Here is a 27,768-nt window from a genome sequence, read left to right as displayed (position 1 = left end):
AAACTGTGGCAGGGTTTTCTACTTTCTGGATGTGAATTCTCCACCTCTGCAATTGATTACTGACCTTGCAAATCCATTTAATATTGACATATCATCACACAAAAGACTACTTGCTAAGAATCCATCAATGCAGTTGCATGGTATAAAATTGTTACTTTCCTAGTGAACATTCAAAACCCAAAAACGCATAAATAAATTTATTTTCAATACTGTGTCCTGCACTCCCAAAGACATATTTATACTTTTTTTTTCAAATTTAATGCTAGAGCATACAGAAGGCTTTGACACAGCTTCTGAAGGTTGCTTAAAGTAATTGTAGTTACCACAAAAAAGTGGCCAGCAGGTGGCAGCAGAGTATAAGAGATCAGCCAGGGCCATGTTGCAAAAATCTCTTTTCCCCAGTGTTTTCAATAGATCTGTGAATAATGATGAAACTTAGCTATATTGTAATTGTTGCAAAACGGATGAAAGAAGAGACTCTAATCTCTCTTTTGGTAGGTTCCATGTTTTTACAGCAATAGAACACAATATTCTGTTGGGCTTGCAAAATCAGTCAAAATCCAGAAAAAAAACAGCCGGGAGCGAAGAAAGTTGCTTCAGTGAAAATGGCTGCGAGGGAATGAGTTAAAAATATTATCGCATAGTAAATTGCGATCACAATATTCAGGTGGGGAAAAAGCTCCGATTATTTTTCAAAATCATTCAGGTGTGAAAGTCTTCAGTGGTGTCCAAACTACGGCCAGGGGGCCATTTGCGGCCAAAACGCAAAAAACGGATTGTAGAAATGTGGCTCAAATTGCGCAGTTGTAAGTACCCGTATCCTTGCCTAAATAACTCCATTATGTCGCTGGATGTGGGGGCGCGACAAGCTAAGAGACGCTAAGTGGTCCTCATCAACCTTGACTTCCCTGCGAAACAACTTGGTCACGCACCCACATGGAGAAATAGCTATCTTGGAGGAGGGACTGGGAAGGTTAAGCGAAGGAATAAGCCTTGAGGGGATACGGCAGCATTTCCATCCTGTCGGCGTCTCGTCCAGAGCCAAGAGAAACAGTCTGGCATGCGCTATTTGACTGAATGACGGAGAGGCCAGTTGATAGTCGACTGATTTAAGCGGAACCTCACGCAGCTCTGACTTCAAACATCTGCCACTGACAATTATCTTCCATTAACTGGCATGTTTTCTCCACCGTAAAAAAAAAAAAAAAAAAGACTCTCTGACATGTGGCCGCACTGGAGAATTCACACATGCTTCTCGTGTCAGGCACTGCTTTCAATTCTTCCAAAATCTTCCTCAACAAGATCCACGATTCAGTATCTGAAGGGAATGACGAACGTTAAAGTGCGGTGGGAGACCTCCACGTTAAAATTGGATAAGACCCAAATAGTAGAGGCTGAAATATGCAACTCTTGCACATGGCTGTCATGTAGATTTATTCAATAGTCGCTGAGAAATGAAGGAAAACGCAGACGGGCTGCGAGATCCACAAGATTCTATCATTGCAACGCATGGCAACAGCTTGACAAATCTTGGTTGATACAAACATTAGACTAAAAATTAAAAATACACAGCATGAAAAGTGTCCCCCCCCCCCCCCCCCCCTAAAACAAGCCAAATAAAATAAAAAGTCTTATCATTCCATCTGTTGCCAGGAACCAGCCAATTGAATGATTCAATTGAGTCAATTTATGGAAAGAATAATAGTGAAAATCCAAGTATAATTGACGCCCATAGAAATGCATTGGAAACAAAAATATATATTTTCAAACCCAAACCATTCTCTTAAAGGGGAAGTCAAACTTAAACATTTCTTGACAATAATATTATATATGACCTCACTAGTCTAAAAATGACATTCGGATTAATATTACAATTGTGGAATGTGAGTTATGGCAGCAAAATGGTTTGCTCAGGTAACAACCAACCACAGCTCAGCTTCAGAAAACAGGTGAGCTGTGATTGGTCGTTGCCTGAGCCCTGAGCAACAATGATGTCATCTTCTGTCGACAGCAAGTGGCAAAATGGCCGCCCCCTGAGATGGATAATAATGGCTGGATTTTGCTTTGTAACTCAGATTCCACTACCACAATATTAACCAGAATATCATATTTAGAGCATATTATTGCCCCCCCCAAAAAATGGGGGTTAACTTTCCCTTTAAAAATTATGATAAACATTCAATATTAATTTCCCACGAAAAAGAGATAAGGGGGGGGGGGGGGGGGCTGTTATTGCTTTTTTTATCTGCGGATATTTCTGGGGGATATTTTCAACAGGTTGACGAATAGGGTGAGTGGAGAGACGGGAGCGTTCCATTATTGGATGCGCTCCCGTCCGCTCATTCTTCTCTTCCGACCACTACGCCGCATGCGGCGGAGGCAGCCAGGAGTCAGTGGGGGCTTCAGGCATCATTAGATCTCCCCCCCCCAACCCGGTTGTAACCGTGGCCAAGCCGTCCGCAGTCGCGCGGCAATGTTCAACCCGCAGCTGCATGCCTTGATTAAGAGTTCAAATAAGTGGCCCGCAGCATCCAACACATCACAAAGTGTGGACGCGGGGCTACTTGCGGGACAGAATATATCAAAAGCAGAGAGGCGGTTTTATATAAATTCCAAGCGAGGTGTGGAGCGCCCGACTCCAGATCAGAAGGCTGTGTTTAATGTCAGTGATTTCCATCGGAATGTCTGTCTGAAATCAATCGCTCTTTGGACTGAAATCCTTTCATGGTTCTGACCTAGCATCGGCAACACAAGTTTTTGATTCATTTTGATTGTGTGTTTAAGCAAATCCCGGTTTTAAAAAAAAAACAACTAAATGTATGTTCCTACAGCTGCAATGTAACCGTAATTTGTATGTACTGTAGGTCAGAATGCACCTTAATACCTAAACTCATTTGCTCCCAAAAACGTATGAAAATGTTATTTTAAACATTGCCATGGTCCCAAAAACATATTTATACGTTTTTTGGTTGTTGTTGTTTTTTTTTTATGCTAGAGCATACAGAAAGCTTTAATGCAGCCTCTGACCTGAACAGGTCGATTAAAGCAATGGTAATTATTAGAAAAAAAACGGCCAGCAGGTGGCAGCAGAGTATAAGAGATCAACCAGGGCCATGTTGCAACAAGCTCTTTTCCCCAGTGTTTTCAACAGATTTGCGAATAATGATGAAACTTAGCTATATTCTAATGCTAATCGCTGAAAAACGGAAACAGATACAAACTTACTTTTTTTCCTAATGAAAGAAAAGACTCCATTTTTTCTTTTGGTAGGTTCCATGTTTTTATAGCAATAAAACACAATATTCTGTGGGCCTTGCAAAATCTGTCAAAATCCAGTAAAACAGCCGGGAGCAAAGGGGGTTGCTTCGGTGAAAACGGCTAGGAGTGAATAAGTTAAAATAAAACTGGTATTGGCACCGATACAGATACCAGGTATCGGTAGTCACCCATCATTGTCAGAGCGATACCACCAGGGAAAAACCCTGCATTCTTCTCCCACAACACGCTAAATAAACTGCTCAACCAAATTCAAGTAAAACAGGCCCATAGTATTCAAACGTTACGGTTCCAATGCACGTCGCTAACTTCATCTAAAAACAAAGGCTGTGGCGGTATCACTGTGCATGCCGTGTATTATCTGTCCAAGCCAGGTGGCGCCAAATGCAAACCTCTGGGGAGAAGTGTTTCATTACTGCGTGCCGCATAGTTCAATGACAATAAATAAACACCAATTATCATTCTTTCCTAAGGCTAGTTTCCCACAGCTGCATTGTGTAACTCAAGTGTCGGGCTGCTCTGGGGACAAAGCGCGGCCATTGAAGTTGAGTGAAAACTTCAGGTCAGATCAGCTCAAAGTATAAATCAAAGGATCATACTTTGCTTGGGGCAAATTGTGCCCTACAATATACACACACAAAAAAAACTCAATTTACAAATCTTGTTGGTCTTTTCCTAGGCTTGTTATGCTTTTGATCATTTCTTCAGGTCTGATAGCCAGAAAAGATTGGAAAAGGCCAAGTCTTTTCTTTCGCCTAGCAACAAGGGAATAACATCAGCATCAATAAGCCCGAGCATCCGTTATATGGAAAGACTGCTTAGTTTGTTTTTTTTTTTGTTTTTTTTTGTTTTTTTCCACAGGAGAGCTCAGTATTGTTCATTCGATTTGACATCATCATTGCTCTCCTTTTTTTTTTTTTTTTAAATCCAACAAATCAATTAAAAAAAAATTAATAAATGTTTTTTTTTTTTTTTAAATACATATACATATATATATATATATATATATATATATATATATATATATATATATATATATATATATATGCCCTTTTTTTTTGTATGTGGGTGAGTATGTGTATGTGCGTGTGTGTGTGTGTGTGTGCGTGCGTGCGAGCGTGTGTGTATTCATCAGTTCACCTAAAGCCCATTAAAAAAAAAATCCCATACTAATAATATAATATAATAATAAATTGCCAGATGCAGAAACATCAATGTAAGTTATCACGATGTAGTGGCTCTCGCTAACAGACAGAATTAAGTAACCGGAATTAGGTTAAAAAATTCTATATACGTAGACCATGTTTCTATAAATTTTGATATTTGGTTTTTATTTGAGGCAGATATTTTTTCCATTAAAATGTGATTTATGAGGAGGTTAGACCATTGGTCGATATTCAGAGTTTGTTTATTTTTCCAGTTAACAAGAATTGTTTTTTTTAGCGATAGTAAGGGCTACAAGTGTAGATTGAAATTGTTTATGTGGTAAGTGAGTTGTTGTTAGGTCACCTAGCAAACACAAGTTTGGAGATAAAGGTATCCTACAGTCCAAAATAGCGGAAAGTTTTTCTAAGACTTTAGTCCAGAAATACATAACCGGAGTACATAACCATAAAGCATGAACATAAGTGTCTGTAGTGTTTTGTAAGCATTGGAGACAAATGTCGGAGTCTGAGAGTCCCATTTTCTTCATCATATATTGAGTAGACTGCTTAGTTTGTAATACCTCGATGCGCGCGAGACCACGTGCTTGCAACTGAGAATCTGCGACATATGCTTATGTTCTTAGAAAGCATACAATATGTCAAGATAGTTACGAGAATAGTGGCACTTATTGATACCGGTTCATTTTTAAAGGTTTCATTTATGACCGCTAAAGGTAGTGGTGATCTGTTACATGATCTGTTTTGGAAAAGGGGGCAAAGGTAAACACAGCTTGAGGCTCTTGAGGAGTTACGTCCCGGGACTCGACTTCACTCGCATAAATCATCTTTTGGCACTTAGTAGGAATATTATCACAAAGCCAAGAGTCTTATCTGTGAGCCTAAAAATCCTGAATCACATTTTAAGGACGTAGCTGGAGAAAGATGAGCTTGACAAAATAGCACTCAAAAGTAATGCTGGAAATCATGCAAAAAAGTCTATATAAAAAAAAAGAGTCTTGTGTATATATTTGGAGACCTGTACTGTGTCAACACAATGTTTTGACGTATCATGCACCCATTGCCCATACATGATTACATGCAGCTGCAGCATGGAGCTATTTTAAGATCCCGTTCCCACCATTAAGTGGCAAGGCTCCTTTCTGCCATTTGCTGATAGAACAACAGACCGTGCGAAACAAGCTGACTTTTTTTTTTATCCTGTCGTCAACTTTTACAGCTTCGAACGTGTGCGTGCCACGCTGCTTAGCAATGTTTGGCACAAACGATCGGCTGGTGAAGGTGAGCCATTTGTGTTTGTTTGGAAGTCGTCATCCTTGGCACGTCCCACTGTTGGAAAGTGTAATTTTGAAAGACGGTGGTAAAAACAAATTACTTTTATAACTAACAACAGCATTGTCAGTCAATGAATGCTAAAGGGGACATGTTGCGTAAATTTGACTTTTTTGTTTTTTTTGTATATAAAAAAATATATATATTGCACATAATACCCCCCAGCCCTCCAACACCAAGTTTCCTAGCCCATACTTTAACTACTAAATACACGTCAAAGCTACACTTTGACGACACTGTGTGAAACTCAAAGCCAAAATCTACTGTAACCAGAGCTGCAATGAGTTATGTTGGAAGCACAGATTAGCATTAGCCAACAGCATTATCAGTGTTAGCTTCTGATAAGCGTCAGATATCAGAATCAGTGGCAGTTTCTGGTATGTTGCAATATGTGCGGCCACACAGGGTGGCTTTCCAGGAGGGGGGCAGCAACATGCCCACCCAAAAAAAAAAAAAAAAAAAACGTCCATGGGTTACTATTGGCATTATGACATGTCAACTGTTAGTGTTTGTCTTTCAGTGTGTCTTTCAAACCCCAAAAATGTGTAAATACGTTTTTTAATACTTTGTTCTTCAGTCCCAAAAACGTATTTATACTTCTTTCTTTTTTTTATGTTTTTTTTATGCACGAGCATACAGAAAGCTTTGATGCAGCTTCTGACCTGAAGAGGTGGCTTAAAGCAATGGTAGTAATTACAAAAAACGGCCAGCAGGTGGCAGCAGAATATAAGAGATCAGGCAGGGCCATGTTGCAACAAGCTCTTTTTGACAGTGTTTTCGACAAAAATGTGAATAATGATGAAAACTTAGTTATATTCTAATGCTAATCGCTGCAAAACGGAAACAGATACAAATGTACTTTTTTTTCCTGATGAAACAAGAGACTCTAATCTTTCTTTTGATAGGTTCCATGTTTTTATAGCAATGGAACACAATATTTTGTGGGCCTTGCAAAAATCAGTCAAAATCTAGTAAAACAGCCAGAAGCGAAGGGGGGTTGCTTCAGTGAAAATGGCGGGGAGTGAGTGAGTTAAGTGTAATTTGTCACTTTGGCGATGAAGTGCTCCCTCCACAAGTGAAAATACAACCAGTGCTACAATTTTGGGGGACCTTGCGTGCACTGCTCGCTTTTTTCAGACTCATCAAGTAGCCGCCCCGTAGCTCCGCCTCTAGTGGTCATGTTACTGAAAGTCGTATCGGCAGAGCAGTGGCTCATTTTCATGAAACAGGATGACCTCTCAAAACTGGTTAATTACATCGAGACTCAAAACAGAGGGTCAAATTTTTTTTCAGTTTGAACTCACGGGTAAAATGTGAAGTATTAGAGTGGAGACACGCCAGATTAAACTGATAGGAGCTGCTCGTGCGGTGGATCGCAGTCCATGAAGTTTTAGTGTGTGCAGCGGAATTCCAGGTTTCTTCCTTTTCCTAATGGGCCGACCAGAGGAACGCTCGTTGCACTCAGCGCAAGTTGACATAAAGCAAAGCTGAAGCCCGAGCTGATGACTTCAACAGATTTGGGTCTGTACGTGAAGCCGGCCACTAAGAGCCTGTCGGCGCTGCTAATTAAGCGTGTTAAAACGCAGACATTTCAATGCCACACAACAGACTCTTTCTTTTGACATGACCGAAGACGTAATAATATGCAGGCCTGTCTCTAGTGAGAGCAGGAATTTCTGTTCACTAAACAAGTTGATTACCTCTGCAAATTCAGGCTGAGATTGACCGAGCTGGCTTTGATCTTGTTCTGGGCTTCGAGGTGGTTCATGCTGTCGGCGGAGATGCCATTGATGGAGAGGATGACATCGCCGATGCTCATGTTGGCTTTGGCTGCCTTTCCTCCATCCGTCAGCTGCGAGGAGAAATGCAAAAAAAAAAAAAGAAAAACAAGTTCTTATTTGCATCAAAGATTAGCTCTTTGACTGCCAGACGTTTTCAGAAAAGGGATGCCGTGGGTGCGAGCCGATTTTAAGCATTTTTGACTGATCTTTCAAGGTCCATAGAAAATTATGTGTTTGGACTATGGAAACACACATACTACCAAATGAAAGATTGGACTCTCATCTTTCATCAGAAAAAATGTTTGTTTCTACCTTATTCCGTTTTTCAGTAATCAACAATAGAAAATGGTTAGTTTCACCTCTGTTTTGAAACAAACGTCTTTTAACGTCTTTGGCACTCCTCCATAGAATTTTACTAAACGTTATTTAACGTTTTTGGCAGTCAAAGAGTTAAAATATGCAGTCATTCGCCTGACGAGGTGCCTCATCTGACATCAACATAGTTCCTCCACACAAGGACGGAACAGAATAACAGAATAAAAAATATATTTGAAAAAAAAAGCGCAATGATGATGACATGTCAAATCGGTAAAATTACCGAATGAACAATACTGAGCTCTAGAAAAAAGAAAAAAAAAAGGGAGGGAAAATATCCGGCTTGCGACAAAAAGCATGACGTCAAGGCACTTGCAATCCTGTAAATTATCTCATAGATTCATCACAATGAAAAGCCTGTCCGACACAAGGCGTGGCGACGGCGCAGCCCCGCACATCATGAATCACTCGACACGCCTTGTTTACGCACTTGAAAACCTGTACAGCCATGCCGGCTGCCATCATGCCGGAGCACAAAAGAACATTATTATATCTGTATTATTTTCATTGGCACCAAGTAACTTTGAGAAGGATGGTAGGAACGCTGCTAAACAAAAAAAAAAAAACTACAAATGTGCTGACTGCTTTATGGCATACGTCACTTCCCACATTACCCATTTGTTACAAGTCAATTTGAATATCGACGCACGATTATCGCTTTCCTGGCAGAAGTTTGCAAAACGACTTCAAAAGTTTTGTCTGAGGGAGAGAAGCTACCCGGATAAAAGGACAAGAATCAACATTGTCCCGGCTTTCACTCGCTGGCGTGAGCTCAAAAACGACGCAATGCACTTGTCCTCATGGGAAATATGGTCTTCCTTCAGGCATAGCATTACTGCTTTTGTCCGTTTGGCACCGCCATAATCAACATAAACTGAAAGTTCCTTAGTGTTGCTTTAAGCAGGCCAAATGTAAGACTTTTTAAGACCTTGCATTTATAAGTCATGACCACTATAAAAATTAGCAATTATAGGGGTGATACGCTAAATAGAGTAATAAAGTCAGTATGAAACTTTTTTTTTTTAAGTAAGTTTAAAAGTTTTCTAATGAAAACAGTTTAGTTTATTGTGTTTGTGGGATTTTTACAACCTAAACGATTTAATGACTAAGCGTAATTTCCAAGGATAACTAAGACCTTTTGGGGGAAATTAAACAGCAGTTGTTTTCCCACAAACGTCACCAAATTAAGCCCCATTTTTATCATTAGTTTGTTTTATGGACAAATCCACACATTTTCTCTCTCTGCATTCAACTTAGCTTACGAAATTGTTTCCACCGGTGCAAAATAAGAAGACAATAAGGGGCAAAAACAATGTGCCATTGTGTTCTACTCTTCACAATAGGCCAAGTAGTGGAAAAGGAGCTGGAAGGAATGAGGAAGTGACAAGAATGAGGAAGTGACGGACAAACCTTACAGGGATAGTGACTCATTTCTTTGGAGTCGTGCTTCTTGGGATTACTTGGTAGCCACCAACGGAAGGTTACGCAAGCATAGCACAAAAGTCTGGCAAATCTGCCGTAAGTGCGAGTTGTTAAGCCGTCACAATTACAATGTCCCAACTGACTCAGTGTCCAGCCCTCTTACTCGCTTTTATGGAGTCTGCCCTGACTCACTCCCCCTTCGCAATAAAACGGCTCTTACCGCGTACGATCACCTCCGACATACTGGCAGCGGCTGCCTCTTACGAAAACAGGAAACTTAACGGTACGGGGAAAGAGAAAAGCCGCTGAAAGACTGTTGAATGCGCAGACGTTTGCACGGCTGCATTCTTTGTCTGAAATGCCAGCATTAGCGTGTTTGTGGTTTGTAAACCTAATGGGGAGTGACAAAGAATTCTCCCCATGTAGGGACCCAAGAAAAAAACAATACGTAGAGGCTATATATGGTAAACTTACAAGCAAACTATTTGCAGGCACGGAAAAGGGAGGGGGGGTGGGGGGGCTGTAATGGACGGACGTGGTTAGCCGTGTTTTTAACGCACAAGCTAACGACCTTAGCCTTGCCGGCATGTTACAGTCGGGCTTTCTCACAAAGATACAAAACAAATGAATGTTACTTGGCAGGTGGAATCTGTAATAAATTTGAATGGCTAAGAGAAGCGAACTGGAAATTTGGCTGTAATGTTCCAACTCTGTCAAGGGGAGCAGGATGTTTTTTTTTGTGGTTTTGATTCATATCAACAGATTCAAACAATTCCAGTGCGGACGAGGGGGGGGGGGGGGGGAGGGGGACACGAGTAATGAAACTCAGCTGACATTTCAAGCAGCAAAAAAAGAATCATTTGACTTTTAAAATCATTTTGATGATTTACATTCCTACTTAAGTCGTAAATAATACCGGCTGACGAGCCGGAACACCTTGCGCCGCTTGTTAGCATTAGCAGTTGTATTTTTTTGGCTAGGACTGCCTGGCTTCGAACCACTTCTACGTTCAAATGCTTATCGCAGCTGATTCTCATTTTTTGCGAAATACCTTTGAGCAAGGGAGGGGTCTTAAACTCAACTCGTGTTGGGGCCGCACGAGACGGAGCATACAAATTCGGGTTACGCCACCGCCAAGGACCTCGTGTAGTACACACACACACATACAAAAAGAAAAAAACAAAAAAAAAGAAAAAAAAAGAGAGCAATGATGATGACATGTCAAATCGGTAAAATTACCGAATGAACAATACTGAGCTCTCCAGGAAAAGAAAAAAAAGGACCTCGTGTAGTTTTCGTCCAACGTGTTATCAACTTTATGGCAGAATGTTATCTGTTTTTACAGCGGTTGACTTGTTTTTATGCTTATGTAACAAGAAAGAACGTTTTTTTGTTTTTATTTAAATCATCAATCATCAATGGTCATTCATCATTACAGTTTAGACCGCATGATTTATTGCTTCTACATTGTACTAAAGCAGCCGGTATATTTTTTTTTTCCATTTAAAAGCTTGTTGAGTTACCAAACAAATCAGAGCCGAGGTGAACCCGGCAGCCCAGAAGGGGCTCCGAAAGAGTTTCCACTGTAATGCCCTTAAAGCTACAATGCTTAAAGGTCGGATTTGGCGAGCGCAAAAGGACGCTGAGAGGCTTTGACGAAACATTTTCAAACAGCTAAAGAGTCTCTCCAAATGTTTATGAAAGGGATCGTAACCACATGAGGGTCCCCCCACGGTGGTCCTCTCCACGCCGCCGACTCCAAAACTTGACGTATAGCGCGCAATGCACGTCTGATTTATCCACTTGAAATTCTGTGGCGAATCACAATAAAGATCATTTAATTAGTACATACAATGCACTTTTGATGTACGTCTTATGTTCCCAGTTGTAAAATATAGATAACGTATGGCTGTTTTTCACTAAAAACACTTGAGTGGGGATCAAATAAACAGACAGATTTACAGCTTTCCGCCATGTGTCTTCAATTCAGCGTTATCAAATACAGCTCTAAAAAAAAAAAAAAAAAAAAAGTCTATTTAAGCATTTGCTTAGAAATACTCTAAACGTAATAGTGAAAACTTACAATAAATTATTAGTGAGACTGAGATGGTGAATTTTTTAAATTACTTTTAACAGCTAGATCTATGACCCTCCATATAAAATCTCTGCTGTCCTCATGGGAAATATGGTCTCTGCTGCCAAAATGGAATTCTTCACTACAAGCACACGCAGATGAGCGCAGTCTTTTAAAACGGAGGACTCTTTCACACAATAGAGAACGGCGGGCATGAAACGGATGAATGGAAGCACTTCCTTCAAAGAGGACCAAAGAGGCAACAGACGATAGCAAACACATCCTCGGCGGGAACGTTCCTAATCGTCCCCCCGCCGTGGCACTTCCTGTCTCCCTCCAGCGAAAGTGCAGCGCGGCGGTCATCTCGCAAAAAAAGGAGAACTCGTGTAACAGGAAGTGCTTCGCGATACCACCCCGAATGCGTGCGGCGTCAAGTCGGCCAAGATGGATGGCCTTATATGGAAGAGGACCCGCGCGCGCCTGACGTGATGTCATCGCAACGGGAGGCAAAAAGCAGGTTGAGTGGCGGTGATCGCTGCTAACAAACATCCTTCGGCGTATTTTTAGACAAAGCTTATTGTTGTCGAGTGTTTTTGAATAACCTTCTCGAAGCAATGTATTAATGATTGTGGCAAAAATGGAAACATTTGAATTTGCTTCTAGTTTATTTTGAAACATTTTATTGTCATACTGAATGTGTCGATTATATCATTAAAAACTGCCTTTGGCGTATTCTTCAGAATTATTTTACAAGTTTCGTGATAAAAACAAGTCATTTTACAAATGTATATTCCACTTTCATTAACATGTTGAACATTTCTATGTGTCTCTAAAATTACTGTCCACCCTGTCATTATAGTTTAAATTATATATATATATTTTTAAAAATCAATGTTTTCAGTGACTTTATGACCAGCATTTTGTCTTTCTTTAAAGAAGGATGAAGCCGTGATATGATCATATTATTCTATTGTCAAGCTTATAATGTCCACTAAGTCATAGTTTAATATAAGTTGATATAAAACCCTTTCAGAAATTCAAAATATATTTTTATATTGTTAAACAATCATCTTGCCAATTGATTCATGTCACTTAGTGAAGGTCACCGTGTGCTAACTAAGGCTAACATTAGCCGAAAATGTCCGCCCTGTCGGTGTCCACCGTGTCACAAAGCACATATATCATATATTTTGCTGTGTGTGTATATACATTGTGTACTTGGAAATGTCTTGTACACAGTTTGACGTCACATACTACAAGTTTATGCTGATGTTTGGAAGCAAGATAGCACAATTAAAACCTAACCCGCCGTTTTTTAAAATGTGGCTTAGCACGGCACTGTTATTTCATGCACTTCCAGACCACGTTATTTCTATGCAAATGTGATGTTTCAACGTCACCCTCGATTCAATGATGACGAGTGAAAATGGATGGGGGTTTTTTATGCTATATTTTTGCCAGGATTTGTTGGTTAAGGTTAAGAGTTTGGAGCATATCATTTTCATAGTATTCAAACCAAACATGACTTTTCATTGGAAATTACACTAAATTCCCACGGGAGCAGGTTGACGTGACTCATCTCAACCTGCGGGGGAAAGCACTCAATATTTAGCACTCCTAAGATACCCCCCCCCCCCCCCCCCCACCCCCACCCACCACCCCACCTTACACAGACTGTTAATTACATTAATGAAGAGGCCGAAACACAACAATACAGGGGGCGCCAAATACTCCAGCATTCATACATCCCAATTAAGAGTTCAAGAAGAGGGTTCGACACATGGTTGTCATGGTTTGACGGCAGCCTCTTATTACTTCAATGAAGCCCTTGGAAAAGCCGCGGTGCCTAGCCGACCTTAAACAGGAGCGCTTCGTCCAATTGCCATGACAACACAAACAACACAACACAAAAAAAAGCAGCGCGAACACTGAACGCTCTATAGTCCGCTCAGAAACAACCCAGAGGATATGAAAAGAGTGGAGCACATGAGTGGAGTTCCATTAAAAGGCTAGCCAATCCGGACCCTCCCTCCCCCCCCACGCCCTCCACCCCCCCATGGTGCTCTTCATAACATGATGTGTTTTTGAGCTTATGTGACAGGAAGCCACTTGAGAAGTGAAGACAGAGCACAGACCGCCGTAAAAGGCAAAAAACAGTTCATTTAATTTATCTCTTGGCGAGTGGGCCGACTGTTGTTGGCCAGTTAGTCCGTGATGGCTCACTGCATCTCATTCCCCAATTGCAGTTAATCAGTCTGTTAAAAAAAAATGAAAAGCGCTATTTATTAGGGGTGTGCCCCAAAAAAAAAAAATTTTTATAAGAATCGCGATTCTCATTTAGTACGATTCAGAATCGATTTTAAATGTCCCCAAATCGATTTCATTTAAATTATTTTATACGGTCTTCCCTTTGTTTGTGTGTGCCTTTATTGGGAGCGCTGTTCATGTTGTACCCGATTTGGCCACTTGGAGGCAGTGTGGTTCCACGCGGGCTGATACACTGTTAAGTTGTAGCCACATTAGAGAGTAGAAGGAAAAAGTCACGATCAAAGTTATTCCAATAAAAGTTGTTGTTTTTTTTGCAGCGTGGAGACGTTCTTTTGAGTGATAAAAGTGCCGCGAGTAGGGCACTAATTAGCATTAGCGAGTCAGACTGGAGTAAATCATTACGATTCCTTGAACATCTACAAATTGAAGCAAAAATCATTGTCAGTCAAATCATTTTGAATCAAAAATCGTTCTTAATTGAAAATCGATTCTGAATCGAATCGCACACCCAAAAATCGGGAATCAATCGAATCGTGAGACATTCAAAGATTCCCATCCCTAGTCTCAGTCCTAGTCTAATTTTTTATAGACTGGGCAAAGTTGTTGCGTTGTGGAGCTTGTTTACTGGGGAGAAATTAAGCTGCTGAAAAATTGGCAAAAAAACGACAGCTCTCGTTCGCATTTCGAGTGTCTTAAGCCTTGCTTGTGCTCACGAGTAACCGCATCAAACAATTACAGCATGTCGCAGCCCTCCAGGCCAAGTTCCAGTTTAGCTTACTTTACTTGGACACTCATTAGAACGACATGTTAGCACGAAATATTATGACTTTCTTCCGAAGCATGCAATTCTGACCAGAAGGCGTTGGAATCAACCCTGTCTTGTTTTAATGACTTCATGAGAATTGCTGAAACTGGAAGCATGCTGTAGCTATCCAAATATGGATGAACACTATTGCAACCGCTCAATGGCCATTTATTTTGGCTTTAGCCAAGATTGAAAGCAGATGACTTCAACTAAAACCTCGGACACTAGACAGATCACGCAGGGGAAGCCACTAAATGCAAAGTGGTAGAGATGACATAGAAGTTGGTCGATTTAACAGGCGTGGTGACCAATAGCACAAAATCAAGAGATTCAGAGACAAACAGATGCTGTCATCACGCTGTTTGGCAGTAGCGAAAAACATAGAAGGCATAGATTTCTTTTTCTTTTTTTACATCTTGTGGTTTTTTTTCCTAGGTCCTACTTGAGCCAAGAATTAGTGCGCAGGAAAGTACCAGTGGCTTGTCAATATTGAATACACTTTAAAAAAAAAAAAATGTATGTATATGTATACACAAACAGTGGAGCAACACATGTAGGCAAACGATATAACAATGTTATTTTGCACTGAATCTCTCACAACAGACTCAAGGGGAAAAACGGTGTAAGGGACTGTTTGGATTGAATACATATTTCCAACAGGAAATCATCGAAACAGACTTATTGGATTTGAGGGTCAAACTGTCAGCACGACATTTGAAATTGAACTAAAATCCAAGTCTCATGAGATGTGCTGAAATCTCACATAACATTTTGCATTGGACCTATATAGTAATTTTCCAAGATATATTTTTTTTATTTTTTTTTACGGTATTTGACTTTAATAATAGTGCTACACGTAATCGGACCTATGGAATGCAGGCATTCAATGACCACTAAAAACAGTCTGGAACATGCTTAATACAGCAACTTGAGTATCGTTATTATTATTTTTTGTTAATATAGTAAAGAGATATTTTCAAATCCCAACAGCGATTCGATGTTGGGTATTTTCCCCCAGTGGAAAACTCGCACCTCTCTAACACACGGCAGCACATATACCGTAATATACTGTAACCAGAAGTAGAGTAATTAGGTCTATAAATCATCCATACAACACTGTGGGTTCCCAGCGTTCCTATTCAGAGCAAGCGCACATCTGTTTATGATCAATACTGACAATTTGAAACAATGTCACATATGGTGCATGCTACGTACTCCACCTCAAGGCTACAAACATGCATCGGGGGGGCAGCCCGGTCTGTAGTTGTCCTATATACAAACAGCCTTACATAATGCGGCGTGCATAATCAAGTGAGGTGAATGACATCATAATTCTGAGGTCAAGCCAGAACGGAATCAACTCGTGCCTTTTGTGTATACTGTACTTGCGAGCCCGGTCGACTTTGCATCGTGGGTGAAATAAGCTCCAAACAATTTTCTCCTCAGTCATCAAATGCAGAAATAAATCCATGGCAGATGTTTCCATCTGTCAATTATAACCTCGCTTTCTGGACCCGGGTCACCGTTGAGCAAACAGCACAATCACTTTCGATTGATATCGCACGGGAGACAAACAAGGAAGCTGGAGTCGATCGTCAAATGCTTCCCTTTTTCCCACGGGAGGCTCAAAACACATGGTAGGTTTGTGTTTGAACCTAGGGCCTCGGGTTCGAGGCTCAAAAACATACCTACTCGTCCAAATGAGTTTTTTTTTTTCTCTCAGGAGAGCTCAGTATTGTTCATTCGATTTGACATCATCATTGCTCTCCTCTTTAAAAAAATAAATAAATTTTAAAAAAAAAATGTTTTTTTTGTTGTTTTTTTTAAAAATTGTAATTAATTGTATGACTTTGATAGTTAACTTACGATTAATACTTTTTTTTTTATATCTGTTCTAAATGTACAATATTTTTTTCTAGGTTTTCATACTCTTGTTAACAAAAGTGGAGAGAAAAAAAAGTTAAACTAGCAGAAATAGTTCAAATGAATTTTGGACGTCAATGGCAGTGAATGAGTTAATTACGACAAAATCATTTTCATCAATTTTTTTAATTGTATATTTAGAAAAGATATAAAATTTGAGATTGATCGTGAGTTAACTAGTGAAGTCATGTGATTAATTACGATTAAAAATTGTAATCGCTTGACGCCCCTATTTTTAATAATCTTTTCTTTTTCAAATCGCGTCAAGCGATTAATTTTTTTAATTGTAATTAATTGTATGACTTTGATAGTTAACTCACGATTAATACTTTTTTTTTTTTAATTTTATCTGTTCTAAATGTACAATATTTTTTTATAGGTTTTCATACTCTTGTTAACAAAAGTGGAGAAAAAAAAAAGTTAAACTAGCAGAAATAGTTCAAATGAATTTTGGACGTCAATGGCAGTGAATGAGTTAATTACGACAAAATCATTCTCATCAATTTTTTTAATTGTATATTTAGAATAGATATAAAATTTGAGATTGATCGTGAGTTAACTAGTGAAGTCATGTGATTAATTACGATTAAAAATTGTAATCGCTTGACGCCCCTAATTTTTTATAATCTTTTCTTTTTTAAATCGCGTCAAGCAATTAATTTTTTTTAATTGTAATTAATTGTATGACTTCGATAGTTAACTCACGATTAATACTTTTTTTTTTTATATATCTGTTCTAAATGTACAATATTTTTTTCTGGATTTTCATACTCTTGTTAACAAAAGTGGAGAAAAAAAAAGTGAAACTAGCAGAAATAGTTCAAATGAATTTTGGACGTCAATGGCAGTGAATGAGTTAATTACGACAAAATCATTCTCATCAATTTTTTTAATTGTATAATTAGAATAGATATAAAATTTGAGATTGATCGTGAGTTAACTAGTGAAGTCATGTGATTAATTACGATTAAAAATTGTAATCGCCTGACGCCCCTAATTTTTAATAATCTTTTCTTTTTTAAATCGCGTCAAGCGATTAATTTTTTTAATTGTAATTAATTGTATGACTTTGATAGTTAACTCACGATTAATACTTTTTTTTTTAATATCTGTTCTAAATGTACAATATTTTTTTCTAGATTTTCATACTCTTGTTAACAAAAGTGGAGAAAAAAAAAGTGAAACTAGCAGAAATAGTTCAAATGAATTTTGGACGTCAATGGCAGTGAATGAGTTAATTACCTTTTTTTTTTTTTTTTTTTAATTTTTCCTTAAAAAAGAATGAGGTAATTACGACAAAATCAAATGTTCAACATATCAGACACCAGCGACACTCCCTTGCCAGCTCAGCTGACTGATATTATTTTCAACCCCCTGGTAAAACATGACATCGCCATTCTCGGTAAACATCATAGCCGGGAGTCACGTTCCCGGCAGCTCATAAAACCTTTGTGAGTCCTGCACGTTTACATTAGAAATTCACCGTCCAGCCGACACGCCATCAATCCACATGTCATAATCACACGCCGATGACAAGAACGCTGCCACTCCGATACGCGCGCCGACGCGACCGCATAATGTCACGCATTCCAACTTTGCCGCGGCGGAAGCGGGATATAAATAGACTTAAGCTGCTCAAAATCACGTCGGCGACTTTGTTGTACTCAAACAGATGGTAAGAGTTCCTCCAAAAAGAATCTTCAAGTTGTAACCGATGCTGCCGGCAAACAAATAAACAGTTGGCGGCCTCGCCTGTGACACTGAGATTACGACTTCATAACAGGAAGCAGTCAACTAAATAACTGCGCCGGCAGGAATCAGATCCTCCTCGAAGTCTTGGAACAATCGAGCGTGTTGCACTTCATTGCCCTCACACCAAGAACATAAACAGTGTAACTATGTATAGTAGGATAGGCAAGCGAGCTCTCCCTTAATATTACTCTAAAATCATGTGGCCCCTACGGTGGGAATAGTTATGACTGAACCACAGCCGCTTTCTGAAGTTTTCCATCATATGGGAAATTTGAGGAGAACTTGAGTGCCGACCCGGTACTTAACGTTGTTTTTGTTATCCCACATTAAAATGACAGCAAACATTAGTTTATAGGTTTATGCAAAGGGCCACTTATAGCATAGTCAGATATAAGTCGGATGGAATTTGTAGCCTTACAGTTTAATTTCTTCTGTGACCAAGCTAGTAACTCAATCTTCTTGTATATTAAATCAATTTTCCCACATTGGAATGAATCCATTCCAGACTCCCCCCCCCCTTTTTTTTTTTTACGTATTTTTTGTTAAAGAACAACAGCATAAAGAAGTATCATTATTGTTTGTTGTCACAACAGCTGTAGTGTTGTATGCGTGCCTCAAAGGGGCGTGGCCTAATCAGTTGGTCCAATAGTCTGCATGTGAGCGTGAGTTTGTGCTTACTGTAGTTCCTTATAAATGTTCTCATTTTGTGTTTGACTCTTCGCCCCTTTCAATATTTTCTATTTTTTTAATTATTAAATTTTGTGTCGCAAAAAACATTTAAAAAATGATTGACAATAATATGTTCTATGCAGCCCCACTAGTCTAAATATGGTATTTTGGTCAATATTGCGTTAGTGGAATATGAGTTAAGCAGCAAATTGCAAAATCCAGCCGTTTTTATCAATATCAGAAGGCGGCCATTTTGCCACTTGCTGTCGAGTGAGAATGACATCCTAGTCGCTCGGGTCTCACGGGACAACCAATCACAGTTCAGCTTCAAAAAACAGGTGAGTTGTGATTGGTTGTTGCCTTGAGCAACTCTGATGTCATCTTCAGTCGATAGCAAGTGGCAAAATGGCCGCCCGCTGAGATGGGTAAAAACGGCTGGATTTTCCTGCATAACTCATATTCCACAAATTGTTAGTTTCATTGTGTCCATTTTTTTCATTTTTATGTTTTTGGGATATCTGCATTCAGTTTCATTGTCAATTTTTTTTATTTTATTTTTATTTTTGTGTTTTAAGGATGTCTGCATTCAGTTTCAATGTGTCAATTTTTTTCATTTTTATTATTTTTATGTTTTTGGGATGTCTGTATTCAGCTTCATCCCAAAAACATAAAAATTAAAAAAAAAAATGTTTAAAAAAAATGAACATAAGTGTTTTTCACATAGCAGCGACGAAATGTAATATTAACTCAATCACTGCCATTGACGCCTATAAACGTAAAAAAAAAACTTTAATCGCCTGAATTTTTTATCTTTTTTTTTTGTTTTAATTCATTCACTGCCATTGACGGCTATAAACATCAAAAATATTTTTTTTATATTTCTATTAGTTTAACACCCCCCACCCCCTCATTTTATTGTACATTTAGAACCAATATAAAATTTGTCATTAATCGTGAGTTAACTAGGGAAGTCATGCGATTAATTACAATTAAAAAATGTAATCAATCGCCTCTTGCCTTCTTAATATATTTTTTTTTATTTATGAATTTATGGCAGTGAATGAGTTAACATAGTCAATGACACACGCAGGTGTAGCACAGATGGGCCTCGTGCCCAGGAGGTAACAGAGGAGGCGTACTCGCCACTCACCCGCGAAATAGTGAGCGGAAGACCAAAGTCCTTTCCTCCTTGTAGCCTGAAGCCCCACGGAGCCGAACCGGCCAGGGTGACACTGTAGTTGCTGCTCATCATTCACCTGAGAGACACACAAGATTTGATGAGATACCATTAGCATACATTGCTAGCAGGTAGCCAGAAAATGGCGCCAGATAGTTGATGCAATCCTTTCTCCTAGCTTAATACCAAGTGGTAGCTGTACGAAAGGGAAACAGAGATGGGAAGATACTTGTCAAATTGATTAGAGTTGCAACTATTAAATCATTTGCTCCCAAAAACGGATAAATACGTTCTATTTTAAATGTTTTAAGTGTCCCAAAGGCGTATTTATACGGGGTTTTTTTATGCTAAAGCATACAGAAGGCTTTGATGCAGCCTCTCAACTGCAGAGAACGGTTGAGGAAATTGTAGGTATTACAAAAACAGCCAGCAGGTGGAAGCAGAGTAAAAGAGATCAACCAGAGCCATGTTGAAAAAAGCTCATTTATCCACAGTTCTGTAAAGATTTGTGAATAATGATGACATTTTGCTATATTCTAATACTAATTGCTGCAAATCGGAAACAGATAGAAATATATTTAAAACATTTTTTTTTTTGAAAGAAGAGACTTCTTCTAGAGATCTTTTTATAGTAATAGAACACAATACTCTGTGGGCCTTGCAAAACCTGTCAAAATCCAGGAAAACAGCGAAGGGGGTTGCTTCAGTGAAAATGGCTGGGGGTGAATGAGTTAAATATGTTGTAAATCAATTATGCTACTGATTTGAGTTATACACGGGTTGCCAATTTGAGCTGCATCCCTGTGTAAGATGTAAAATTGTCTCAAAACCGACTTTGCCTGAGTTCTCACTTTCAGAGCATTTTAGATGTTGAAGTTTACAATAAATGGTTAGGAACCAACATCGTCTCACAAAAAAAAACAAAAAAACTGAAATGTTCGTGTTAATCCTTTGTTTACTTTAGGATAATCTCAGCCCGATTATGTCAATAGCTGCTCAGTGAACCAAACAAGTTGCTCACGACTGTATAACAGAAGACCGCGTTCATTCATGAGACTTCTAAAAGGATCAAACCAGACTTTTAAAAATCCAATCAAATCTCTTTCATATAAAAGAGTAGAGTCAAGGGGCGGATTTGGTTTTAGATTTGGATTTGGATCGAGTTGGCGATAGCATCCGCTTCCTCTCTACAGACTGCGAGACTTTTGGCTTCCGTCTCCACTGCCGTCTAGACAAGATCCTGGTGGCTCTGCATCCATAAAACTCATTTCTTCATCTTACAAATGGCGATTAAGAAATCCAAGCGCGGATTCCGTCACACCCTGGCCGGATAAAGACACGCCGGGGCTCGCTTTTGCGACTGACTGCCGACCTAATGAAACATTTGTATGCATCATCTCCAATACCCCCCCCAAAAAAAAAAAAATGTACTGATTATGTACATGAACGGGACAGCGGCAATTCCGCCAAATGTGAGACACATGTGCGCGACTCACATTTCACGCGCGATTAAGTTTCACCGGCTTGACCCCCGTTTTGGCCATGCTTTGCCCCTGAAAATTGCAAAGCGGCGAGACGAGGTTAAGTGCCGTCACATGTTCATGCTTTTCTCATTTGAAGAGTTGGTGGGGATGGGGGGGGGTGCCTTGTCATATTTACAGAACACGGCTTGGTTTTTAATATGTCGGGGTGTGACTTTTATGACAGCGTCCAGCTGAGAGACTGCGTGAAACCTGCCACGGCGCCCGGTTTAACACAAACCACAGCGCTTGTGGAATTATAGCAACTATGACCTGCCCGACAGGAAGGGTGGAAGCTGACATGAAAACATGACATCAAGGGCCAAGTCATTAGCGTTATACATCACGCATAATTATTTTGACGGGCAAAAACTATTTTGGGGAATCAGAATCCCCCGATGCTGCCCATTCGAAAACCTGCCCGCGGCTTTTACCAAAAAAACAACAGGATGGTGACAATCGCTTTCAACAAAACAAAGTGGGAGAAGTGAGCGTTGAGTGTTGAAACCTCACACCCCCCGGTCTTGGCATTGCTCGCAGATATTTTCCCGCCTCTACGTGTAAAATTGCCCAGATGAGTTCAACGTCAAGAACAGCGATACTAAAAAAAGTAGGGCTTGGTTTAAAAAACTTGAATAATTGATATTGAATCGGTTTTCCTTTTCAAGCGCAATATCAATTCATGAAACCATAAATTATTTAAATATCTTCTTTTTTCCCATAAATTCTCATTTGCTCCCAAAAACGTATAAATACGTTCTATTTTAAGTATCCCCAAAGACGTACCTATAAGGTTAATGGTGGCTTTGATGCAGCCTCTGAACGGCAGAGAACGGGTAGTAAAGCCAATTGCAGAACAAATCACGTCGAACACCGCGTATCATTTCACATACGCCCTAATATGGAGAAGACAAACATTGCAGTCGTGTCGCCGCTCGCTTTGCAAGCACTGACGGTATCATGCGCGGACATGAGCGACCGCACCTTTGAAATGTTGATGAAAGACGGCAGGGAGTGAACGCGCGACGGGCATTTTCAACAAGCGTCAACGTCGGACCGAGCGGGTTCCAGTTGACTTTCCACTTCAGCCTTATCTTGTGGAATGGCACTTTGCTGCACTTTGTATTTCAACACTTTCCCACCCAAATAAAACTGAGATCAAAACAATTCCTTCTTACAGTGTGCTGGGGAAAAAAAATGATACAACAATTATGAAGTCGCCAGCATACCGGAATGGTGTTTTTCTTGGCCTTACAAGTTCCACTGTGTATATTTTTAAACCTTACTTACCTATGTACCTTTTTCATAAACCCACAAGCATCAGATCAGTTGAATAAAATCTCAGGCCTCTCGCATTAGAGGCTTGTCAAAAACGTCAATTTAAATTGAGCGCAGCAGTTTGAGTGTACATACAATTTACAGCCGCGAGTGTTAAAAAGAAAACATCGTAATGAGTTTCGGTGACTGATGTCATACGTCACGCACATTCCACATGTCAGGTGGCAATGTGGCCTAGTTGCATCCTTTCATATCCTCAGAGTTCACGTCACCCTCCGTTTATGACTGTTACACGTTGGGCTGGGCGACTTTGCCTAAAAATAAATTATTATTATTATTATTAATATTATATTGATTGATTTTTTTACATAAACCAAGAACTTAAAAAAGTTTTGCTTTTATTTTCTCAGTTCACAAAAGTAACCATATGTCTTCTCTTGGAAATACACACCGTAGAAAAAAAAAAAAAAAAAAAGAATAAAAAAATAAAAAAGGAAATACACGCCGTAGATTAAAACACAAGATCAACGCTCCAACCCGACCTCGTTAGACTACAAACTGTCAACCGACCGTTTTTGGCAGTGTTGTTTATTACCTCCAGCCCGCCCGGTGCTGGTAGGACAACGTGTCCTAACCTGAATTTATGAGACAGCTTTTGTACACATGCTGATAACACTGATGTATTGAAGCCAGATTCGCAAATTCAACATACTCGTGCCAAAATTCCATAGAGTCAAATCTGAGCTTCATCACTGTGGGGGCCATCGACTCTGCGAGGATGGATTTACAAAGCAAAACAAGTGCAGCGTGAAGGCATATGTGTGTCAATGCCATCTTGACGTCATCTAAATAGATTGATTGGTGACGTACACAACCCGCACCCTCCAAAACAACACAAATAAACATTTTTAAAACACCATATATAAATCTAAACTACATCAAAAGCATTGCCCATTAAACATGGTGTGTATATGAGACCTTGGAGGTGTAAAAAAAAAATGGCCGCCTAGATGTGTGTCCTTCATTCAGTGAACAAATGAATTTCCAACAGCAGCTAGTGGAGTAATATGAAGGTCAAAGTCCACCCATGCAAACTGCTGTAAAATTAATATTCGCGCCGCGTTATTGTTTTCCTATGCGTTGATGACACTTGTTGAGTTATTTACTTGCAATTTGTTTCATGTGTTCAGTCCAGACTAAACACAGCCATAAAGTATTCAATATTGTTGTCACTTCAAATGTACAGAGAAAAAAAATGGACAGGCAACAAAAAACAGATGCAGTTGGACCTGCACTCTAATAAATCCAGCCTAATGTGATCCAGGGATGTCCTAAAGGAACTAAACTGTGGATATTTGTATAAAACCATAACTAATAGTGATATCTTCAAAACATAATAAAATGTAATGATCGTATGTGCATTTAAAATGAGCCGACACGTGTAGCCACACCCCACTTATAAGAGTCATGAGACAAAGTAATAAGTAGGTTTCTGTTTACTTGTTTACGCAAGGATTTGCATAGTAAAACTTTGCCAGCATCTGAAATTACACACCCAACCAAACAAAAACCTTAACTTTCCATTTGTTTCCTTCGTGACAATAACACCAAACCCCACGAATGACATGATTGTTTATCCTTGTCAATAAAAGTCATTCAAAGTCGTGGAGGTGAAACTGAAAGCGTCCGAAAAGAAACACCACCAGGGTGACACGAGCAAACGTTCGTCCCGGAGTATGACGCGCGGTGCCGGGTTTACCTTGCCTTGCGAAGCCGCTCTCTGCCGGTGCTCGAGTTGGAGGAGAGAGACGCGTCCGGTCGCTCGCTTCTCAACTTGGAGGGCAACTGACTGCACTGAGCGGAACTGCGACTTCCGCATGTACGCCTGCCGGTGGGAGGGCGTACAGCAACGAATTGGAGCGAGAGATGCCGGGTTGGCCTCGAGCGACACACGGAGGCCAACTGGAGCTTGTTGGAGCGTATGAGGACGGGTCGAGTCCAGCCGCTGTTTGGGGACTTCCGCTAAAAGCTAATGCTAACTCTGGAGTAGCAGTAACGTAGCAACGCCTATCACACAGCTAAAAAGAATATTTTAGTTGTTATTATTTAAGTCATGTTTTGTTATCATTGTTATTTTTTAATCTATTAGTAGTATTTTCTTTTTGTTTATTTATCTATTTGATTTGATTTATTTTTACAACAAAAGCTGATGAACATTTAATATACATTTTACATTTTAAAAAAATGGAGAGGAAATGGTGGGGGGAAAAAAACAAAACGTGAAAAAAATTATTTAAAAAAAGAGGGAAAATCCGTGAATATTATTTTGTTTTATTTGTGAATCCGCGGGTGCCGAATACGACTACGCAAGGGTGGAGTTTATTTTTTTGTTGTTGCAATATTGGCAATCACCACTAGATGGCAAACATGGTTTAGTTATCTCAGAGCTGTATATAGAGAGAGTTTGGCCACACGAATTATATATGCCAGAAAACTGTCAGCATCTAAGTGCTCACAAGAAGTTAAGGATATTTGGCTTTCGAGTGAAAATTCTTAACCTAAAATGCACTTTACACGTGTTCTTTTTTCGACCTTCTTCAAAGATTTGAATATATTACATCATGCTGTTCCGTATGGCAAAATTCACAACAGATGTTTGAGTCGATGAATCCACCAATAAAATTCCGGGTTCAATTAGCATTTGTATTTAAATAGTCCTCTTTATTACACTGTTCAAATTTTTGACATTATAAGAGCAAGACAACACCTAGCAATTGATCAACAAATGAGAGAAGTCATCCATGATTTACAAATTAGAACGCTGTGACGCATAGACCGCTTACACAGATACAATAAATAACATAGTAAAGGTGCGTCCTCTAGTGGTCACCCAAAAATGTGCATACAGGATGTAATAGAAATAGATAGTTAAATATTAAAATTCCTCCTCTCCATGCCATGATACTTAATCAGGAGTTGTGTCCGTGCTGAAAGGCGTTTAGTAAAGATGACACGGCAAGTACAGCAGATGGATATGACTTGTTTGCCTCTGGCTGCAGGGTCAGCTGCTTTCAGCCGCATGTGATCGTGAGCCATGTCAATATATGGTAATAAACTGATCTCAAGCTCGGCCAGCTGCAAATTCCACTAGTGCAAAGCTATCGAACCACTGAAGTGTACCAGTTGTTTATGTAAGGCCACGATGCTATACGATGCGATAACTTCCGTTCTTATTTGAATGTTTTAAAACAATAGTGATTGCACAAACAACAGGGTAGTAGTGATAGAGTGATTTTAATTGCCACGTGCTACTTTTAATGAATAGTTTGCCACAAAAATGTATGTCCAATAGCATAAGATACACCCGCACAATGTCTTTCAATAAGTGTTTTTAACAATATGTTTGTTATTGGGGTCATATTTTTATTAGACTGAGAGCCGCTTCTAATATTTTATTAGCGTTACTGTATGAGTGCCTGAGAGGAGAAGAATATTAGAAATATTCATCAGTATGATGATTGTATAGTGCAAGAGTATTGAGGCTGGTGAAACTGGTAGAAACTGGATTTCCTCATATAGTGACCGCCTCCACAGTAGAAAGTAGAAAGTACATATTATAATAATATTTGGGTGAATAAAAAGTACCACCCCCCCCCCCATTGAACACAATCTATTTGATTTCTAAACAAAACATAAACTAACAGAAAAAAAACATGTACCGTTAAGTTTAAATAAATAAATAAATGTTAACATTCTTCTTCTGTTTTAATTCTTCTTAGTAAGTCACAGCGTCCCATCACTGGTGAGCTATTTTTTAGAACAGACCCACAAGCTACTCATGTTGTTCTTAGGGCTAACTAGTACCCACGGGCACTTTTTTTTTCTTCCCAAAAAGACATCTATTTGCGGTATATTGCTTTGATCCCTCTGAGAAGGAGGGAAGGGAACATAAATGGAGGCAATTAAGTTCAAAGTTGTTTAATCAACTCTGCAAGCAGCCGATCATATTGTTCCCTACTTATCAAAAAGAAAAGAGCTTGTTACCAGTGACAGCTAGTATTAGCGGTTATTGAAAATTTTTTCAAACTACGTCAAACCGATGATCTAATACGGTAACTCCACAAGCAATTATTTTTGCTTATTTTAAATTTTGAATGTAGCATATTAACATGTGCATTATTTGATTGTCTATGCTTTCACTGTTGTCTGGATTTAGAGCGTCTGTTTTTAAATTTGAAGTGTTTGGGCAAACGCGCATCATGTTTTTTTTATGCTAGAGCATACAGAAGGCTTTGATGCAGCCTCTGAGCTGGAGGGAATGCTTGAAGCAACGGTAGTTATTACAAAAACGGCCAGCAGGTGGCAGCAGAGTATAAGAGATCAACCAGGGCCATGTTGCAAAAAGCTCTTTCCCACACTGTTTTAAACAGATTTGTGAATAATGATGAAATTTAGCTAAATTCTAACGCTAATTGCTGCAAAACGGAAACAGATATAATTTTTTTTTATAGCATTAGAACACAATATTCTGTGGGCCTTGCAAAATCAGTCAAACTGCCTGGAGCGAAGAGGGTTGCTTCAGTGAAAAATGGCTAAGAGTGAATGAGTTACATGCGGCTTCTTTGATAGCGGCGCTCACTATTTGGGGAAATATTCCAAGTTTAACTTTGACTCCAAGACTTGACTTCAACCATCCAGACTCGACAGTAGAAATCAAGTAATGATCGTATGGTTTTGTTTTTCCACACAGTCCAGCGGCTCTGTCACTGATGGTCCGGCTGACCAGGTCAGGAACCCGCCTGACTTTCACTTCTGTCTCTCGTAGAAAACCGAGTTCTCGTCTTCAGGCTCCTCCTCCTCCTCCCCTTTCCTGCACCGAGCCTGGAGCGGGACCATGACTCAGGTCACATGACTGGCGTGCGCTTCGCTCTAAGTGAGGCATTCATGGAAATA

At 39.5% G+C, this 27,768-nt stretch overlaps 2 protein-coding genes across 8 annotated transcripts in view; both read right to left on the bottom strand.

Moving 5' to 3' along the window:
* Positions 1-24,788, bottom strand: part of pdlim5b (PDZ and LIM domain 5b) — a 42,974-nt gene extending 18,186 nt beyond the window's left edge. Inside the window, exons 1-3 of one of the 3 annotated variants that reach the window (XM_077586155.1) lie at positions 24,575-24,788; positions 19,991-20,096; positions 7,472-7,623 (exon numbers count right to left, since the gene is read on the bottom strand). In XM_077586155.1, the coding sequence (XP_077442281.1) occupies positions 7,472-7,623; positions 19,991-20,092 (254 nt within the window). In that variant the 5' untranslated portion in view covers positions 20,093-20,096; positions 24,575-24,788. The remainder of the gene's footprint in view (positions 1-7,471; positions 7,624-19,990; positions 20,097-24,574) is intronic. The other 2 variants (XM_077586156.1, XM_077586157.1) reach the window with 2 other exon arrangements.
* A 727-nt stretch (positions 24,789-25,515) lies between these two features.
* Positions 25,516-27,768, bottom strand: part of opn4xa (opsin 4xa) — a 45,378-nt gene continuing 43,125 nt past the window's right edge. For 4 of the 5 annotated variants that reach the window (XM_077542309.1, XM_077542310.1, XM_077542311.1 and 1 more), the window contains one exon: positions 25,516-27,744. The gene's annotated coding sequence lies outside the window, so the exon portion shown is untranslated. The remainder of the gene's footprint in view (positions 27,745-27,768) is intronic. The other variant, XM_077542312.1, reaches the window with a different exon arrangement.

The sequence above is a fragment of the Vanacampus margaritifer genome, chromosome 14 (genome assembly GCF_051991255.1).
Source record: "Vanacampus margaritifer isolate UIUO_Vmar chromosome 14, RoL_Vmar_1.0, whole genome shotgun sequence".
Taxonomy (NCBI): Eukaryota; Metazoa; Chordata; class Actinopteri; order Syngnathiformes; family Syngnathidae; genus Vanacampus; species Vanacampus margaritifer.
This window is presented reverse-complemented; position numbering and strand designations above follow the sequence as displayed.